Source organism: Oryctolagus cuniculus, chromosome 18, assembly GCF_051225735.1.
Source record: "Oryctolagus cuniculus isolate XC-2025 breed Fujian yellow rabbit chromosome 18, ASM5122573v1, whole genome shotgun sequence".
NCBI classification, from domain to species: domain Eukaryota; kingdom Metazoa; phylum Chordata; class Mammalia; order Lagomorpha; family Leporidae; genus Oryctolagus; species Oryctolagus cuniculus.
This window is the reverse complement of record NC_142884.1, coordinates 65,605,837-65,627,041: the sequence shown is the minus strand read 5'-3', so window position 1 is coordinate 65,627,041 and position 21,205 is coordinate 65,605,837. Positions and strand designations below refer to the sequence as shown.

Sequence of the window (21,205 nt, the reverse complement as noted above, 5' to 3'; positions counted from 1 at the left end):
CAATGACCTTTGATGATCTATTTTAAATGTCCATCACAGAATTTATTCCAAAGTGTATACTGGACACTCACTGCATGCCCAACATTGTGTGGGCACAGAATGCTAGGACGACTAATACACAATCCATGCTACCAAGGAAACCCGGTTTAATGTGATAGAAGTTCTCCATTAAAAGGCATAAAATCTTGAAGAACAGTGCAAGCTGCAACAATTCTTTTACATCAAATAATTCTTGATATTCTTGAAATCTTTTATTAAATGTCTATATGCGAGGCCGGTGCTGTGGCATAGTGGGTAAAGCCGCTGCCTGCAGTGCTGGCATCCCATGTAGGTGCTGGTTCGAGTTCTGGCTGCTCCACTTCCGATCCAGCTCTCTGCTATGACCTGGGAAAGCACTAGAAGACTGCCCAAGTCCTTGGGCCCCTGCACCCATGTGGGAGACCCGGAAGAAAGTCCTGGCTCCTGGCTTTGGATCAGCGCAGCTCTGGCCGTTGCAGCCAAGTGGGGAGTGAACCAGTGGATGGAAGACCTCTCTCTCTCTCTGTCTCACTCTGACTTTTAAATAAATAATTAAATATTTAAAAAAAATTCTATATGTTAGATCTAAAGCCTTGCAAGAATTAACTCAGGAATAGCTAAAAAAAAAATGTATATCAGGGGGCCGGCGCCATGGCATACTAGGTTAATCTTCCACTTGCGGCACCGGCATCCCATATGGGTGCCGGTTCTAGTCCGGGTTGCTCCTCTTACAGTCCAGCTCTCTGCTGTGGCCTGGGAAAGTAGTGGAGGATGGCCCAAGTCCTTGGGTCCCTGCACCTGCGTGGGAAACCAGGAAGAAGCACCCAGCTCCTGGCTTCAGATCAACGTAGCTCCGGCCGTTGTGGCCATTTGGGGAGTGAAACAAAGGAGGGAATACCTTTCTCTCTGCTTCTGTCTGTAACTCTACCTGTCAAACAAATAAATAAAAAAATAAAAGATGGCTATCAAATCCCATTATTAGCAGCTTCTGTTTTTGTTTTTGTTTTTTTTTTAGCATCTTCTGTTTTCATATTGAAATTATACTGGTTCAAGTGTCATTTGAAATAAAGAGAAATTAAAGCTGGATAATGTTATGTGACACAGTGTTTTATTGTTATGTGATCTGATATACAATATCAAATAGTAATTTTGGTGCTTCTATTTATGCCATAAACAAAAGGTACCTATATTGTCCTACCCAGAGAAGGAACGTATCATCATAAAGTAGATCCACAAAGGTCACTCTGGAAATTCTACTTTGAAGTATGATACTCAGCTGTTCAAGCACAAGAGGATCAGGCTGAGGTGTTGTCCATGACAGGGATCTGCATCATCTACTTCTGGATTTGAATTCTTGGTACTTCACGTTAATGCTCCTCATCCAAATTTAAACTCTTAACTTTTGAATTCTTTTTTTTAAATAGACTTATTTATTTATTTATTTATTTGAAAGACTGAGTTACAGAGAGGCAGAGGCAAAGAGAGAGGTCTTCCCTTGCTGGTTCATGCTACAATGGCCAGAGTGGGCCAATCCAAACCCAGGATCCAAGAGCTTCTTCCAGGTCTCCCACGTGTGTGCAGGGGCTTCTCTACTGCTGTCCCAGGCCAAAGAAGAGAGCTGGATCGGAAGTGGAACAGCCGGGACTCAAACAGGTGCCCATAAGGGATGCCGGCACCGCAGACTGGGGCTTTAACCTGCTGTGTCACAGCGCTGGCATCTAAACTTTTGATTTCCAGATTCCCATGACCTTTTTATTGATTATTTCTTTGGCTTGTTGTCTTGACTTCAGAATTTCTTATTCAGCCCTCAAATGGATTAACCCATTTTCAAAGCAACTGAGAAGGGAATACTAGAAATCAAGGTCCCTAAAATTATGTCATATTCACTTTTACATTCCAACACTATTAAAATAACTAAATAGAGGCTTACTATACTTGAAAAACTTTCTAAAATGTAATATCAGATGAGATAGAAATCACAATGTTTTCTGGAAACTACCCCAGATTTATTAGCTATGAAGGAACTATGTAAAATTTGTCATTAATGGGTACTATTTTTAAATCACCACATAATTTAAACCACTCTGAATGCTCTAATTTCCTTCTAGGCCCAGACAATTACTTATATAACATGTTTATTCACTCCTATCCAGGAAGAGGGTAGGAATGGGGAATATAATCTAACAAAGGAGATGGAAAAACATGTAGGTCACCTGTACAAACGAAATGGTTCCTCTGTTAGTAGAGAAAGGTTTCATAGCTGACAGAAGGCTTAAGAGTCAGCAGCAGCAGCAGATAGAAAGGAAAAATAAAGCTCTGGCTGCAGGAATAGAATTCCTGAAGTCAGGCCTATTTAAGTCATTTAAATTTGGTATTTCTATTCAAAAACTGCTCATATATTGAATCTCTCAAGTAATACATCACTGCCAATGATTTACATAAAAAAGATTATCTTGATCAATGGTAGTTCATTGTTGTTTCCATAACAACACTTGCATAAATCTTCTGTTTCATAGGAGGAGGAGAGAGTGATAAAACCGTGTGAATAAAAAGTTTCCTTCCTCTTCAAAAACAAGGGGACATTTTCGAATATATATATGATGGTAAGCATGTTCACTCTGAGCACAGACTACTATGATATTGTTTACAATGTGATTTTAATAAGTTAGTCTGGAAACCTATTTTCCACGTACTTGTAGAGTGTGTCGAGGCCCCCTGGTCTTTCTAACTGCATGAAGTTGTGTCGCAAGTTGAGGTAGGTGATATCTTGACTGTAGAAGAGATGCTCCGGAACCTCCTCGAGGCTGTAACATGAGAGATCCACAGTGCTGATGCGCTGCGACACCACCTACACAAGGCCAGAGAGAAAAACCTTGTAAGCTAGTACCCAACGTCTAACACTCTGCACAGGATGGAACAGCATTTACACAAGAGGCACTAACTTAAAAGATCAGGAAACTTAAAGTAATGAGATCCAATTATCCATTAATAACAACTAGCTACATTTTATTTTCCCCTAAAGCCATAAGCTACTTGAAAAACAAAAGTATAAGCTGTAAAGTATAAGTAAAAAGTTAAAAAAAGTAAAATAAAGAAAGTTAACATCTCATGCAAGTAACAATGTTATGATGATTCAAAATAAATTACAAAGTTTGGGGAGGTCTTGTGATTTGAAAAGAGAAAGCCTTTGGTAGCCATACTGGCTCTTCAACTTTCTAGTGCTATATCTTCATCTGTTAGGAAGATAAAATTAAATCAAATACACAGCACACTCCTGAGCATGCAAAAGATGCTCAAAAATTACTTCTCTTTAAAAGGACAGGAGAGGGGCCAGCATGGTGGTGTAGAGGGTTAAGCCTCAGCCTGCAGTATAGGGATCCCATACTGGCGCCGGTTCAAGCTCCCGCGTTCCACGTTGGATGTTCCACTTCTGATCCAGTTCCATGTTAATGTGGCTACAAAAGCAGCAGAGGATGGCCCAAATGCTTGGGCTGCTGCACCCACGTGGCATACCTGAAAGAAGCTCCTGGCTTCAGCCTGGCACGGCCCTGGCCATTGTGGCCATTTGGGGAGTGAACCAGCAGATGGAAGATATCTCTTATCTCTATTTCTCTCTCTGTCTCTATCTATCCCCTTCTCTTTCTGTATAAGTATCTTTCAAATAAATAAATTTTTAAAGAAATAATAAAAAAAGGCCAGAACAATGGAACAACTACTTAACAATAATGCCAGTTAAATTCTGAGCAGATTTTATACTAACATAATATAACCACAAAAAATCCAAAAACCCAAACAAGGTCTATATTTCAGTAATACTATGCTAATAAAATATTGGTTGTGAAATTGGATCTATAAAGAACAATGGGTAGGCAATTGGCTCAGTGGTTAAGCTACCACTTAGGATGCCTGTACCCACACCAGTATGCTTGGTTCAAGTCCTGACTCCTCCACTTCAATCCAGCTTCCTGCTAATGTACAATCTGGGAGGCAACAGATGATGGCCCAGGTATTTGGGTGCCTGGCACCCATGTGGGAGATCCAGATTGAGTTCTAGGCTCTTGGTTTTGGCCTGGCCCAGCGATGGCTGTTGTGGGTATTTGCGGACTGAACCAACAGACATAAGCATTCTCTTTTCACTCTGCGTTTCAAATAAAATCAAAATAAAGTTTAACAAGATAAAATAAAAACAAAGGAAGGCATTCGGCCTAGCAGTTAAGCCACCACCTGCATCCCTTTTTGGAGCAATGGCATTCGAATCTTAGCTATGCTCCCAGTCCCACCTTATTGCTAATGCAGAAGGCATAAGGCAGCAGGTGAGGACTCAAATAATTGGGTTCATGCCATCCAGGTGGGAGACCTGGATCAAGCTCTTAACTTCTTGTTTTGGTGTGGCCCCAACCCCAGTTGTTGTAGGCATTTGGAGAGTGAATAAGCTTTCTGTCTCAAATAAATTTTAAAAACTAAAAAATAAGCAATGTGTCACTAGAAAATCATTAATTTTTCTTTTTTATTTGAATGACAAGGGCTGGCACCATGGCATAGCGGGTAAAGCCACTGCCTACAGTGCCAACAACCCTTATGGGCACTGGTTCAACTTCCGGCTGCTACAGTACTGGTCCAGCTCTCTGCTGTGGCCTAGAAAAGCAGGAGAAGATGGCCCAAGTCCTTTGCCCCTGCACTCGCATGGGAGACCCGGAAGAACCTCCTGGCTCCTGGCTTCAGATTGGCATAGCTCCAGCTGTTGCGGCCATTTGGGGAGTGAACCACTGGATGGAAGACCTTTCTCTCTCTCTCTGCTTCTCTGTAACTCTGCCTTTCAAATAAATCAATAAATCTTTAAAAAAAGAAGAAAGAAAGAAGGAGAGAGAGAGGGAGGGAGGGAGGGAGGGAAGAAAAATATAAAAGAGGGAGCCCAGCACTGTGGTATAGAAGGTTAAGCCTCTGCCTACAGTGCCAGCATCCCTAATGGGATGCTCTACTTCCAATCCAGCTCCCAGCTAATGCACTCTGGGAAAGCAGTGGAAGATGGACCACGTGGGAAACCTGGAAGAAGCTCCTAACTCCTGGCTTTGGCCTGGCCCAGTCCTGGTCATTGTGGCCATTTGGGGAGTAAACCAGGGAATGGACGATATCTCTCTCCTCTCTCTGTATCTCTGCCTTTCAAATAAATAAATAAATCTTGAAAGAAAGAATGAAAGAAAGACAAAATGGGGAGATGGGGCCACCAGTCCACTGGTTTACTCCTAAATGTCCTCAACAGCTTTAGGTTGGTGACTGAAGCCAGGAGCCAAAACTCAATCCACCATGGGGGTCTCTGATGCCTCCCAAAGTCTGCATTAGCAGGAAAGTGGAGTCAGCAGTGGAGCTGGTATCAAATCCAGGCACTCCAATATGAGATGTAAGTATTTTAATGTCTTAACCACTTGGCCAAATGTTTGCCTCTCATTCATATTTTGATGGTATGTCATAGTAATCCTACAGGCAAAATTCTGTAAAGATGGTCAGGAAAGAGGCTGGCATTGTAGCACAATATGTTAAGCATGTTAAGCTGCCTTTTTTTTTTTTTTTTCAAGATCTTTATTTATTTATTTGAGAGGTACAGTTACAGACAGAGAGGAGAGACAGAAAAGTCTTCCATATGCTGGTTCACTCCCCAAATGGCGGCACCAGCAGGAGCTAGGCTGATCCAAAGCCGGGAACTTCTTCCAGGTCTCCCAGACGGATGCAAGGGCCCAAGCACTTGGGCCATCCAGTACTGCTTTCCCAGGGCATTGCAGAGCAGGATCAGAAGAGAAGCAGCCAGGACATGAACCGGCACCAGTATGTGATGCTGGCTCTGCAGGCAGAGGCTTAGCCCACTACACCACAGCACTGGCCACAAGCCATTACTTTCAACATGCTTACATCCCATTCAGAGCACCACTTGAAGTCCTGGCTGCTCCACTTCTGATCCAGCTCCCTGCTGAGCCTAAGAAAAGCAGCACAAGATGACCCAAGTGCCTGGTCCCCTGACACTCATGTGAGAGACCACAATGGAGTTCTGGGTTTTGACTTCAGCCTCGCCCGCTCTGGGCTCTGTTGCCATTTGGGAAGTGAACCAGAAGATGGATTATCTCACTCTCCCCCCACCTCCCTATCACTGTGCATTTCAAATAAATAAATAAATCTTTTTTAAAAGAATAAAAAGACTGGGGCTGGTGCTATGTATAGTGGGTAAAGCTGCCGATTACATTGCCAGCATCCCATATGGGCACCGGTCGAGTCCTGGCTGCTCCACTTCCCATCCACTGCTATGGCCTAGGAAAGCAGTATAAGATGGCCCAAGTGCTTGAGTTCCTGCACCCGTGTGGGAGACTCAGAAGAAGCTCCTGGCTCCTGGAATTAGATCAGCACAGCACCAGCCGTAGCGGCCATCTGGGGAGTAAACCAGCAGATGGAAGACCTCTCTCTCTCTCTCTCTCTCTCTCTCCTCTCTCCTCTCTCTCTCTCCCCTTCCCTCCCTCCCTCCTCTGTAACTCTGCCTTTCAAATAAAATAAATCTTTTTTTTTTTTTTTTTAAAGGAAGAAAAGAGCTCAGGGTGGCGTGGAGGTGGAGGCCTGCTGGGGGTGCGGGAGGCGGCTGCAGAGACTCCTGGCTCCTGGCTTCAGATTGGCGCAGCTCCTGCTATTGCAGCCATTTGGAGAGTGAGTGAACCAGCAGATGGAAGACCTCTCTGTCTCTCTCTCTCTGTCTCTCTCTCTCTTCTCTCTCTCCTCTCTGTGTAACTCTGATTTTCAAGTAAATAAATAAATCTTAAAAAAATAAAAAGATGGCCAGGAGAACCAAAGAATTTGAAAATCACAATAAACTTCTAGTAGTTCGTTTTTTAAAAAATCATTTATTTGGAAAGCAGAGAGAGAGAGATCATCAGTCTGTAGTTCACTTCCCAAATGCCCACAACAGCCAGGCCTATGTTTGGCCAAAGTCAGGAGAGTATAACTCAACCCAGGTTTCCAACATGGGTGGCAGGGACCCAAGTATGTGGCCATCACCTACAGTCTCCCAGGGTGCATGTTAGCAGCATGCTGGACTGGAAGCAGAGGTAGAACTTGAACCTAGGCATGTCAATATGGGATGTGGACGTCCCAAGCAGCATCTTAACTGCTGCCTCAGACACCTGCCTCCATAGTTCATAGCTGAAGGCTAACAAGCAGACATTATGCTGAAAGACTAGTTATTCTCAGCACACAGCATTAATGGTTTGGGATAAAATTACAGATCATTGCCCCACCAATAAATTTAGATCGGAAGTGCTCATCAAGGCTGTCTAAGTATGCACAGACCAAGAAGCACTGGGCTACAGCTCCATCCCTCATCCACCACTGACTGCTGTGGTGGAGGGAAAATCACATATATCTCATTGTGCCTCAATTCCTTCAAGAATCAAATCTCATTACTTTTTAATTCTTTCCAAGGCCCTATTTCAGAGATGGTAGAGATACAAAAGCACCTGAAAACCTTTTTGACAGTACTTTGTAATGCAGATGTGAGTATCAATTTTAAGTTAAGGACCTGATGGAATTCCGTTATTTTATTCATTATGTGTTCAGAAAGGCCTGGAAAGGAAATGAAGTATAATCTACTATCTTAGGAGCAGGTTCAGCTTGAAAATACATAATATTGGGGTTCTGCATTCTTATCTCCCCATCAGGACACTTGATTACTTATCACCTTGGATGCCTGCCGCTGCCATCTCTGGTACTCAGCCAAAGTCTCAAAGCTGACATGATAGGTCTGGGCTTGGGCTCCAGCTGAGCTGAATGCAAGGCAGTGTTGCCGGCGCTTCACTTCTTCTACCTGCAGAAAAGAAGGGGAGAAAACCAGAACCACTAAAAACCCATTCTAGTCAAAAAGTAAAGAACCTCATTAACAAAACAAAACGACAAAGACAGTACTTTGGAAATTTATATTCATTAAATAAAAGTTAAAAAAAAAAAAGACAAAGACAAAGGGTCTTAGGACACATATGTTTTGGTTTGCATCCTTAATTCCAGGCTTCTAATTCCCTCCTCAAAGCAGGCCACAGAAACTAGAATTTCTCTTCCCTAAGGCAGGTCATCAACCCCCACGCCCCACCATTTTGGGTCAGAGATGGTGAGAAATTCTCAGACCTACTCTTGCCTGATAATAGGTAACAAGACCCTCCTCATTCCAGATTCCTATCCCATACCCATGAGGCAGGAATGCTAAAGAATGTAAACAGACAGGCCTTGCGGGGATTCCCCACCCAGCTCCCAACCCCCCAGTCAATTATCAATCATGTTGTTGTAATGAAGTCTCAAACACACACACACACACACACACACACACACACACACCCCGGAAGGACGGGGTTCAGAGAGCGAACAAATAGGTTAATACATGGAAGCTCCTAGAGGGTAGTATGCACATACGTACACCCAGAGAGGGCAAAGATGCTTCTTCCATACCTCACCCCTTTATCCTTTATAATATTCTTTATAATAAGCCAGTATGTTTGTGTCCCTGAGTACTGTGAGTTGCTCAAATAAATCAACTCCCAGGAGGGAGCTATAGGAAGGTACAGGTCAAACAACCTGGGGCTTGCATCTGGTTTTTCATTGCGAGTAGGAGGGAGGAGGACTCACCTTGTAAGATCTGACACTACCTCCAGGGAGACAGTATCAGCCTTGAACTGGCTAGAGGACACCCAAGTTGGTATCCCCTGAACTACCTGCCTGCTTGCTTGGGGGGAGAAGTCCCCACATCCACTGGTGTCACAGAAATCCTCTCTGTTGAATGTGGTATATGAGAACAGAAGAAATAAAGTATGTTTTACCAACAGAGACATGAAGACATTTCTCTAGAGAAGATCTACAAATTGCCAATTAGTACACAAAACAGTGTTCAATGTCAACAGCCACCAGGAAAATGCAAACCAAAAACACAATGATACCACTTCACATGTATTAGGACGGGTAAAATTAAAAATAATTATTTTTAAAAAGTGTTGTGTATTATGCATTGACAGGGTCATGGGGAAATTGGAACCTTCACAAACTGTTGGTAGAAATGTAAAACATCACAGCCACTTTGAAAACAGTTCATCATTTTCTAAAAAGGTCAGTGATTTTATTCCGATATTTACATCTAAGAAAACTGAAAACATACATCCACACATATTCACATAAAAACTTTTATGTGAATGTTGATAGCAGCAATACTCATAATAACCCAAACCAGAAGGACCATGTTCACCAATGAGTAAGTACATAGACAAAATGTGGTAGATCTAATACAACAGAATGTTAACTGGCCATAAACAGGAACAAAGTATTGATACATGCTGCAACATGAAGGAATTCTGAAAACACTATCTTAAGGGAAAGAAGTCACTTATAAAGAACCATGTATTTTATGATTCCATTTATATAAAATGTTTAGAACTGGCAAATCTAGAGAAGATTTGTAGTTGTATAGAGCTGGAGTGGGAACTGGGAGATAATGGCTACAAAAGAGGTATAGCATTTCCTGTTAGGGTCATAAGAAAGCTCTAAACTTAATTGTGGAGACCACTGTTGTGGCGTAGTAGGCTAAGCCCCCTCCTAAGGCAGTGGCATCCTAGAAGGCACCAGTTCGTGTCCCAGCTGCTTCACTCCTGATCCAGCTCTCAGCTATGGCCTGGCAAAGCAGTGGAAGTTGGCCCAAGTGCTTGGGCCCTGCACCTGCATGGGAGAAACAGAAGCTCCTGGTTCCTGGCTTTGGATTGGCCCAGCTCTGGTCATTGCAGTCATTTGGTGAGTGAACCAGCAGATGCAAGACCTCTTTCCCTGTCTCTCCTCTCTCTCTCTCTCTGTAAATCTACCTCTCAAACAAATAAGTAAACTCTGTAAAATTGATTGTGGTGACAGTTGCACAGGTATGCATGTTTACAGAACACTTTCTCCCTTCAATGGCTTGTGCTCTCCCCTGCTTTCCCCCACCAATGAATCACACACGAACAAACCCAAGGAGTCCACCTTTACCAAACTCTCTTAAATACCACTGAAATCTTTTTCTCTAGGTTTGAGAAAAGAGGCAAAGCCCTCTCCTATTCCTCTTTGGAGTGGTGTCAGAGACTCTCAGCACAAAAACAGCTATTTAAGGAAATGTTTGCCAAAACTCCAGCAGCCAATCTAGACAGCTTTAATGAGTACACAGCCTTTTTTAAATTTATGAGGCCACTTTCATCTTTGACATCTCACTTTTCTATGTCACAGAAATTCAATTTTGGCAAATCAACTGGGAACTTACAAGTCATACCTGTAAATCATTAGGTTTCTGGTACCAACTAAGGAGGAACCAAGTGACAGAAACACAAAATAATCTGAGCAAAAAAGAATCATGTTAAAAGATCCACTAATACTATTTTCATATTTCAACTGTGATAGAACATATTTTTTTTTAAGATTTATTTATTTATTTGAAAAGCAGAGTTACAGTGAATTAAGGAGAGGCAGAGAAAGGACTTCCACCCACTGGTTCACTCCCCAATTGGCCACAATGGCCGGAGCTATGCTGATCTGAAGCCAGGAGCCAGGAGCTTGCTCTGGGTCTTCCACATGGGTGCAGGGGCCCAAGGACTTGGGCCATCTTCTACTGCTTTCCCAGGATAGCAGAGAGCTGGATCAGAAGTGGAGCAGCCAGAACTTAAATGCCTATATGGGATGCCAGCATTGCAGGCAGCAGCTTTACCCACTATGCCACAGCACTGGCTCCTACCATTTTTCTATTGATTAAGTCTGTGTCAAAATAAAGGATCTTACTGAAATGAAGAATAGACATTGTTTTAGAACAACGTTTTTAAAATATTTTATTATGGAATGTTTGACACAGAAAAGTATAGCAAAACATACAATGTCAAGTCTTTAAAAAAAGTACAACTTTGGAATTATTAAATATTTATGCTGAAAGGTTATAGGGAGCCTCTCCATCCTACTAGTGCTTTGTGTATTAAGGTCTTTGAGGAGGATCAGTTCTTTTGAGATATAATTTACCTAAACAAAATTCATCAATTGTTTAAAAACATCACTGATCCTAAGGAACAGTTCAATGAATTTTTTTAATAAGTGAACACAGTAGGTAAACCTCTACCTCCAAAATGTCCTGTGTGTGTTTTTCTACAGTCAATCTCTTACCCTCCTATTCTGGCAATCACTGATCTATTTTCTATCACTACACTTTTTGCCTTTTTCAGCATTTCACAAAAACGAAGTCAAATAATAAATGGACTTTCATGTCTAGTTTTTTCACTTAGAATAATGCTTCTGAGGAGCCAGTGCTGTGACCTAGTGGGTAAAGCCATATCCTGCAATGCCAGCATCCCATATGGGGGCCGGTTCCAGTCCTAGCTGCTCCAGTTCTGATCTAGCTCCCTGCTAATGCACTTTGGAAAGCAGTGGAAGATGGCCCAAATACTTGAGCCCCTGCACCTGTATGGGAGAACCGGATGAAGCTCCTGGCTTTAGCCTGGCCCAGCCATGGCTGTTGCAGCTATCTGGGGAGAGAACCAGCAGATGGAAGATCTCTCTCTCTCGCTCTGTAACTTTAAAATAAACAAATCTTGGCCGGCGCCTCGGCTCAATAGGCTAATCCTCCGCCTTGCGGTGCTGGCACCCGGAGTTCTAGTCCCGGTTGCCCCTCTTCCAGTCCAGCTCTCTGCTGTGGCCTGGGAGTGCAGTGGAGGATGGCCCAAGTGCTTGGGCCCTGCACCCCATGGGAGACCAGAAGAAGCACCTGGCTCCTGGCTTTGGATCAGCGCGGTGCGCTGGCCACAGCGGCCATTGGAGGGTGAACCAACGGTAAAGGAAGACCTTTCTCTCTGTCTCTCTCTCTCACTGCCACTCTGCCTGTCAAAAAAATAAATAAATAAACAAATCTTAAAAAAATAAATAAGAAGAATGCTTCTAAATTACCCCCTTTCCCCTTTGTATCAGCAGCTTATTCCTTTGTATTCTTTACAGAATTCCACCATACGGATATACCATGCCTGTCTATTAATTCACCAGTTAATGAGCACATGGGCAGTTTCCAAAAAAAAAAAAAAAAGGAATTGGTCCAGGACTGGTTTTGGCTGTTTTGAATAAAGCTGCTATGTACATTCACTTATAGACATATGCTCAGGACTGGCACCATGGTGCAGTGGGTTAAGTCACAGCCTGTGGTGCTGACATCCCATTTGGATACTGGCTTGAGTCTCCACTTCTCCACATTTTTTTTTTAAGATTTTGAATTATTTATTTATTTGAAAGGCAGAGTTACAGATAGAAGGAGAAACAGAATGGTCTTGCAATCCACCGGTTCACTCCCCAAATGGCCAAAAGAACAAGAGCTGGGCCAATCCAAAGCCAGGAGCCAGGAGATTCTTCCAGGTCTCCCACATTAAAATTACGTAGTGTTTCTATCTTCTTATCCCAAGATGGTATTACATTTTACTTATTGAGCACACCATTATATGCTGTACAAACTATTTAAACAGTTCGACCTTTTGTAAAACACAGAACTTTTAAAACTTTTCACAACCAATATTAAATTAACCAATGTATTTTATCAATGTCTGCACTCATTGTCTTTTATATCTCATACTTCCCCTTTGAACTTACTTCCAAATTTTTTTTCCTTTTTTGGGGGAGGAGGGTGGTGAATGTGTTTTGTGTGTGTGTGTTAAAACATCTTTTTATTTCTAGTGATGATTTTTCAGCTAATTACTCTTTTTCTGAAAATATCTGATTTTGTCTTGACTCTTATAAGACAATCTGGCTGGGTGTAAAATATAGGTGGACATTTATTGTCTTTCAAAATTTCTGCAAATAATCTTCTAGCACTTCCTTTTGACGATACAAAGACTGCTATCAGGTTGTCATTCCTTGGAAGGTTCTCTTTTTCCCTCGGGAAACATTTAGGATTTGATCCTTATCCTTTATGTTCAGCAGTATGTCCCAGTATAGATTTATTCTTTTTCATCCTGCTCAGAACTCAGTATAGTTTTAATCTGAACTCTCCTGTTGTCTTCATTTACAGAAATTTTCAACTTAGTTTTTTCAGATATTGTTTCTGTCTTTTGTTATGCTCTCTTCTCTGGAACGCTAATCAGTTGTATACAGCAGCCTCATTCAAGGGGTATTCTACATTTTTAATGTGTGAAACTCTTCAGTACATCACTGAATTTTTGCATTCAGATATAAAACAGTGGCCTAAAAAAAAAAAAAAAAAAAAACCAACCAGGGAGCTGGTCTAGGACTGACTGAGCAGCTCCAACAGGCCATCAAGGACCCAGGCTCTTTTTACTTTCCAAATAGCCACACCCTGCAAATGTTTTCCAACTCCCAGTGGCTGTTCCCCTCCAACACTGAGGGGCTGTGCTCTATAAACAGACAAAGAGTCAAGCCATTATTATCTGTCAAAGTTTAAAAGGCTTTCCCAGAAGTCTTGAAAACTTTTGTTTATATCTCACTAGCCACTCCTTAGAACTTAGGATACAGTTTTTGACTTCAGATATATTGCCCCATGAACAAATTTCTATCAGTAAGGAAAAAGATAATAGACAACAATTACTTTACTATTTATCAATTCACACTGACTGTCTCACCTAGAGTTTAATCGCTTAACAAATTTTAATTTTTATTAACTGTATTTTCTATTTTTTTTAAGATTTATTATATATTTATTTGAAAGGCAGAGTTACAGAGAGGCAGAGGCAGAGGCAGAGAGTTCTTCCATCCACTGGTTCATTCCCCAAACAGCTGCAACAGCTTACTCCAGGTCTCTTCTTATGGGTGCAGAAACCCAAGGACCTGGACCATCCTCTACTGCCTTGCCAGGCCATAGCAGTGAGTTGGATCAGAAGTGGAGCAGCCGGGTCTTGAACCAGCACCCATATGGGATACCGGCACTGCAGGCAGAGGCTTTACCCACTATGCCACAGTGCCAGCCCCTAATTGTATTTTCATTTCCAGTACTCCAGTTCATTCTTTATAATATCACATATTCTTATTTCAGAAAATTTTTTTGGTATTCCATTGTTCTTGGAAAATTGCAAGCACATTTATTTATTTTAAAGATTTATTCATTTATTTGAAAGAAAGAGTTAGAAAGAGACAGAGAAAGTGAAGTTTTACACCTGCTGGTTTACTCCCCAATTGGCTACAACTGCCGGAGCTGCGCAGATCTGAAGCCGGGAGCCAGGAGTTTCTTCTGGGTCTCCCACACAGTTACAGGAGACAAAGACTTGGGTCATCTTCCACTGCTCTCCCAGGCTGTAGCAGAGATGGGAAGTGGAGCAGCTGGGACTTGAACCGGAGGCCAAATGGGATGCCGGCACGGCAGGCGGAGGCTTTACCAGCTACATCACAGGGCCAGCCCCAGCACATTTATTTTTGAATCTTCAGGATGTTCATTTATTTCCATTTCAATCTGAAGTTTATCTTCTGATTGTTCCATTTGTGGGTATCTTCATAGCATTACATTTCTAGCTTGTTTGTTTTTGTGTGTACAAGATGTGGTTTGCAGGCTCATTTGAATGGGAGGTTCATTTTCCCTTTTCTTTCTGACCTTATCTTCTGCTTCCTCTCACCAATTCCAAACCTTGTCCTCACACTCACTCTCCCTCTCCAGCAATTTGACTTATTTCCTTCACTCTGTCCATCAGCCCTTAACACCACAAACTGAGTGTTCCTACCTCATTAGGTCAGTGTTTTACAGCAGTTTTTGTTTTCAGTTTATTTTCTTTCTTAAGATTTATTTATTTATTTATTTATTTATTTATTAGAGAGAGAGAGAGAGAGAGAGGTCCTCCATCTACTGGTTCAGTTCTCAAAAAGCTGCAGGCTGCAAAGTCCTGGGCTGGGCTAGGCCAGGCTGAAGCCAGGAGCCAGGAGCTTTCCCCAGGTCTCCCACGCCATGCAGGGGCCCAAGGACTTGGGCCATTCTCTGCTGTTTTACCTGCTGTGCCACAGCATTGCCCCTTAGTTTACTTTCAGGAACAAAGGATAGCACTCAGCCCTGGGTTTCAAACAATAAGCATGCCCACGTCTCTCAGCAGCAGAGAGAACTTTCAGATCAAATACGAGGGCCCAGCAGGCCCACAGATTCTGACTACTGACCATTTTATATTTCTAGGCACAGCTGTATCTTTTCATGCATTTATCTTTTTTTTTTTTTTTTTTTTTTTGACAGGCAGAGTTAGACTGAGAGAGACAGAGATAAAGGTCTTCCTTCTGTTGGTTCACCCTCCAAATGGCTGCTACAGCCGGTGTGCTACACGGATCCAAAGTCAGGAGCCAGGTGCTTCTTCCTGGTCTCCCATGCGGGTGCAGGGCCCAAGCACTTGGGCCAACCTCCACTGCACTCCTGGGCCACAGCAGAAAGCTGGACTGGAAGAGGAGCAACCGGGACAGAATCCGGCACCCCAACCAGGACTAGCACCCGGAGTGCCAGCGCCACAGGTGGAGGATTAGCCTAGTGAGCCGCGGTGCCGTCTTCATGCATTTATCTTTTTAATGCATGTATTATACTGTTGCATATTTAGATCACATGTTTTACAGTGTGAACTCACATGTCATTTTGTCCAGAAGTTATCTTAAATTTAGTGGATGACATTCAAGATTAAAAACAGAAAAAATAAAATTATATACAGCTTCCTCTAAATATGAATATATCTGTTTACAGTCATCTGTCATTCTGTTTGACTAGCAAATAAGCTCCTTTCCTGGGATGGGGAATCCTCGAGGAAAGATAACAGAAATGGCAGGCCTCCCCAGCTGCTGGACTCGGCTGAGATCAGCCCAAACTCTGCATTTTAATCTAAAGGGAAAAAACGAGAAACCAGAAGGAATCTATTTTAGTGGTGATTGCTGGCAGCTACTTTTAGTTTGCAAAGGCACCTCTGTCTACCCTCAGTGTTCCCGGCAGCAGCATCTGTGCTGGCAGTGGAGGAAGGGATGTCTCCAACAGATCCCTCCACAGCAGGATTCAGGGCAAGGATAGCCTATGAATGGCCCAGTGCCTGAAGGAGTCTTTAATGATGTACACATGGACTTCTTTGAAAAGATATGAAAAAGGCTATGAAAAGCATAGATGATATTTACTTAAGATCAAGTAAAGAATAGTAATTCATCTTGTGAGTCTTACCTTTCCCCCAACCAGAGGCAAAATGTGCACCTTTCCAGTCTGACAATCTTTCACTGAGGAAACAATAAGGCAGGTACCACAGAGGACAACTAGGCGTTCAGCCCACTTATGCAGCTGGGTCTTTCCCTTACGCACGTTGTATATACCAGACAGCAGGATCCGATCCAGATGATCCAGCTGGCATGGCTTTTCTGAAAAAAGAAAACAGTACTTCAGAGTCCACCACTGAAGTAGTATAAGAACACTGAAAAGGAAAAGGACAGTAATAAGTATCATATTCAACAACCTGAATTACAAGTAACCAGGTTTGTAACACAGATATTACAAAATAAGAATTTGTAGTGGGTTGAGCTGCTGCCTGCAAAGCCAGCATTCCATCTGGGCATCGGTCGGAGTCCCAGTTGCTCCACTTCTGATCCAGCTCTCTGCTGTGGCCTAGGAAAGCAGCAGAGGATGGCCCAAGTCCTTGGGCCCCTGCTCCCACAGGGGAGACCCTGACGAAACTCCTGGCTCCTGGCTTCGGATCAGCTCACCCTCTGACTGTTGCAGTCATTTGGAGAGTGAATCAGCGATTGAAGACCTCTCTCTGTCTGTATCTCCCTCTCTGTAATTCTGCCTTACAAATAAATAAAATAAATCTTAAAAAAAAATCAAATAACAACTAGGTCCCAGCTGTTATATCCACATCCAGATTATTAAGATGATCACTAACTCTTTTATTGGTTTGCTTCAGCTTTTAGGTCTTGGTTTTATATATATATAAAGCAAAGCAACCACAATAATATAATAATAATAAACTTTAAAACTCCTTTCTAGAGCATTTTTCTCACTCAAACTATAATACCTTCTCTAAGTTAACAGAGCTCATGCTTAGAAAGGTTTGTTGTCTAAAACCCCTCAAAATATAAGTACTACAAATCGGTACTCTCCTTTTAAGGGTATATTAAGATCTTCGTCATACTATAATTTATAAGGTGGTGGTAGAAAAATCAGTGGCATCAGAGCTAATCATTGTACGATACAAGTGAATGCAAAAGAAAACTCAATAAGTAAGAAGTAGCCCATTGGCATTTTACAACTCAACTTTCATTCTAGACTAAAAATGTATAATGAATAATTCAAACTCAATCACAATCAGGTAAGGGATATGTTACTGTTTCAAGGTGTCCTTTTTTAAAACCAAATTTCATGACAGACAGGTTGTTCTTCAAATTAAAAGATGTTTCGCAGATTTTCAGTCAACCTAGCAAGGAATCTCTCAACATGATCTAGCAAAGACTTTTCTTTATACTTCCTTCTTCTGGTATTTAGTCACTCACTCATTCATTCTCCTATCACTCAAGAACAATATATATATATTTTTTTTTAATTATATTTAAATTATATTTTCCTTTTGTTCTTACATAAAAAGTAACATGCTGTACATACTCTTTTGCAGTTGACTTGGAATGAAAATTACTCTATTTCAGTTTATCATTCCCATTCTTTTTTAGAAATGCACAACATTCCACTGAAAAATGCTTTATCATTCCTTAAAGAAAAATGTTGTATATAACTTCAATAAGATATTCCAAAGTCTAGTTCAGAAAAGGTGCTGTCGAATTTTAAATTATAAGTTCTTCTTTATGGAAGAAGGGAAAAACTGCACGAACATTTCAATTAACAGTGATAACATGGTTGTGATATATGTATAACACAACACGAACATTATCAAAAAACCTAAGTATAATCTACCACAATGACCTAAGAAATAAACAATTTATGATCTAAATGTAGGATATGGTATTTTTGAAAAGCATTCTTTATATTTCTGATAAAAATCCAGAAATGGGTCAGCAAGTCATAGCAAAATTTATGTTCTATTACCTTGACAAAATGGAAAACAGATTATGCTTCTGAAATAAAAACAATGTGAGGGAAAGCAATGCTACTTGTCTTCCTATAGTGGTCCATTATGTAGGCAATTCTTAGCTTCTTTCCTCAAAGTTAATAGCTAAATCTAATGTTTTAAGATTTAAGAAACATAAAAATTAATCAAGTTTCAGTAATTCTTCTTTTTTTCTTTTTTTAGATTTGTTGATTTGAAAGGCAGAGAGTTACAGAGAGGTAGAGGCAGAGAGACAGATATTCCATCAACTGGTTCACTCCCCAAATGGCACAACGGCTGGAGCTGGGCCAATCCAAAGCCAGGAGCCAGGAGCTTCTTCCAGGTCTCCCATGTGGGTGCAGGGACCCAAGAACTTGGGTCATCCTCTACTGCTTTCCCAGGTTATAGTAGAGAACTAGATCAGAAGTGGAGCATCTGGGACTTGAACCAGCACCCATATGGGATGCTGGCCCTGCAAGTGGCAGCTTTATCCGCTACGCCACAGCACCAGCCCCCATAATAATTCTTAAAACATAGATGTATTCCCAAAATTTGTTTCAACTTTATCTCTTCCTTGTATTTAATTTACAAAACTCAAGACAGAGGGGCCAGCACTGTGGCATAGAGCACTGTATGCCATATGAGCACCAGTTCCAGTGCTGGCTGCTCCACTTCCCATCCAGCTCCCTGCTAATGGCCCGAGAAAGCAGCAGAGGATGGCCCAAGTGCTTGGGCCCCTGCACCCACGTCGGAGACCCAGAAGAAGCTCTTGGCTCCAGATCAGCTCAGCTCTGGCCATTGTGGCCATTTGAGGAGAGAATCAGTGGATAAAAGATCTCTCTCTCTGTCTCCCTCTTTGTCTCTGTAACTCTGCCTTTCAAATAAATAAAATAAATCTTTAAAAAAAAAAGTCAACACAGAGCATGACGGCAGATGAGTATAGCTAGTCAAAAAGAAAGAATGCAGTAGACAGAGCAAACACTAATATATTATGATCAAAGAGAAATAAGAAAAAAAAAAAAAAACCTTACAGATCTTCCCTCAGAAGTGAGAGAAAACCAAAAACAAGGTCACCAAGCATAAGGCATTGACAAAGAAATTAAGGAGAATAAAATAAAATGAAATCAACTTTTTAGGAAGTACACGTCATAAAACAGTATTGTGACAAGAAATTAATTAACAAAACTTATTTTTCATATTACATTCAAGAGTTGCATCAAGAAGTACACAGAAACTAAGTCCATAATTTGAGGAATGAAAGCAAGGAGTCTTATTACAATGGTTATGCCTATGTACGCAAATAATTTTACTATTCTGGCTCAATTCTTTGGCAAGTGTGTCATATTAATCCTAAAGCATTAGGTGTTAAGTAACTCTGTCATTAAGTGGTTGTATGACACTGAACAGTTATTTAACTTCTATCTGCCTTAATTGTTTTATCTGTAAAATGGGACAGTAGTTCACACAACGTAAGGTGAGTATAATGAGAAAATCAGTTAATCCAGAAGCATAAAAGCAACAGTAAACATTCAGTAAATGTCACTACTGCTATTAATAGTAGATACATATGATTAGAAAGTAACATTCAGAAAGGATATATAATTCTAATAAGCCTAACTTTAAAACCGTTGAAGTGATCAGATATAAAATAGTTCAGGAAGGAGGGGGAAGAAATGGCACAGAAGGAGGAAAAAGGGGCTGAAGCTGGGGTGTAACAGATTTAGCTGCCGCCTGCAATGCTGTCACCCCAGAGGTTTCAGCCCTGCTTGCTCCATTTCCAATCCAGGCCATGGCTTATGCACCTTGGAGAAGCAACAGAAGATGGCCAAAGTCCTTGGGCCCTGCACCCAGGTGGAAGACGTAGATGAAACTCTTGGTTCCTGGCTTCAGCCTGGCTCAGCCCTGGGGAACGAACCAATGAACGGAAGATATCTCTTTCTCTATCTCTCCTTCTCTCTCCATAATTCTGCCTTTCAAATAAATAAAATAGATACAAAAAATAAAAGTCAAAATTCCTAGGCATAAAGCTCACTAAATTTGTATGCAAATTTGAGAAATGTAGGCACAACATATCAAGTCATATATGATGACTATCTACTTTTCAACAGTTCTGAAACATCCAGTAGTTCAAACACTTTACCAGGAACTTGAAAAACAATTGATACGAAAGCATGATGCAATCATGATTCTGGCAAATGTATAAAATAGCAAGTCAGGGAACACTGTGATGCAGCAGATAAAGCTATCGCCTATAATGCTGGCAGCCTATATTGGTGCCGATTTCTGTCCCAGCTGCTCCACTTCTGACCCAGCTCCCTGCTAATGGCCTAGGAAAAGCCACAGTAAATAGCCCACGTGCTTGGGTCCCTGCCAGAGACCCAGATGAAGCTCCTGGCTCTTGGCTTCGGCCTGGACCAGAGCTGACCACTGCAGCCATTTGGGGAATGAACCAGATGGAAGATTTCTTTCTTTTTTTTTTTTTTTTTTTTTGACAGACAGAGTAGACAGAGAGAGAGAGACAGAGACAGAAAGGTCTTCCTGGCCGGCGCCGCGGCTCACTAGGCTAATCCTCTGCCTAGCGGCGCCAGCACACCAGGTTCTAGTCCCGGTCAGGGCGCCGGATTCTGTCCCGGTTGCCCCTCTTCCAGGCCAGCTCTCTGCTGTGGCCAGGGAGTGCAGTGGAGGATGGCCCAGGTGCTTGGGCCCTGCACCCCATGGGAGACCAGGAAAAGCACCTGGCTCCTGGCTCCTGCCATCGGATCAGCGCGGTGCGCCGGCAGCAGCGCGCCGGCCGCGGCGGCCATTGGAGGGTGAACCAACGGCAAAAGGAAGACCTTTCTCTCTGTCTCTGTCTCTCACTGTCCACTCTGCCTGTCCAAAAAAAAAAAAAAAAAAAGAAAAAGAAAAAAAAAAAAAAAGAAAAAAAGAAAGGTCTTCCTTTGCCGTTGGTTCACCCCCCAATGTCTGCTGCGGCGCGCTGCAGCCTGTGCACCACGCTGATCTGAAGCCAGGAGCCAGGTACTTCTCCTGGTCTCCCATGCGGGTGCAGGGCCCAAGCACTTGGGCCATCCTCCACTGCACTCCCGGGCCACAGCAGAGAGCTGGACTGGAAGAGGGGCAACCGGGACAGAATCCGGCACCCCAACTGGGACTAG

The 21,205-nt window shown here is 42.2% G+C and overlaps 1 protein-coding gene across 4 annotated transcripts in view; it reads right to left on the bottom strand.

Annotated features, from left to right (window-relative positions):
* Positions 1-21,205, bottom strand: part of PHLPP2 (PH domain and leucine rich repeat protein phosphatase 2) — a 91,644-nt gene that overhangs the window by 42,657 nt on the left and 27,782 nt on the right. For all 4 annotated transcript variants that reach the window (XM_008257569.5, XM_089320419.1, XM_089320420.1 and 1 more), the window contains 3 exons: positions 16,184-16,374; positions 7,730-7,855; positions 2,712-2,866 (listed from right to left, as the gene is read on the bottom strand). In XM_008257569.5, the coding sequence (XP_008255791.3) occupies positions 2,712-2,866; positions 7,730-7,855; positions 16,184-16,374 (472 nt within the window). The remainder of the gene's footprint in view (positions 1-2,711; positions 2,867-7,729; positions 7,856-16,183; positions 16,375-21,205) is intronic.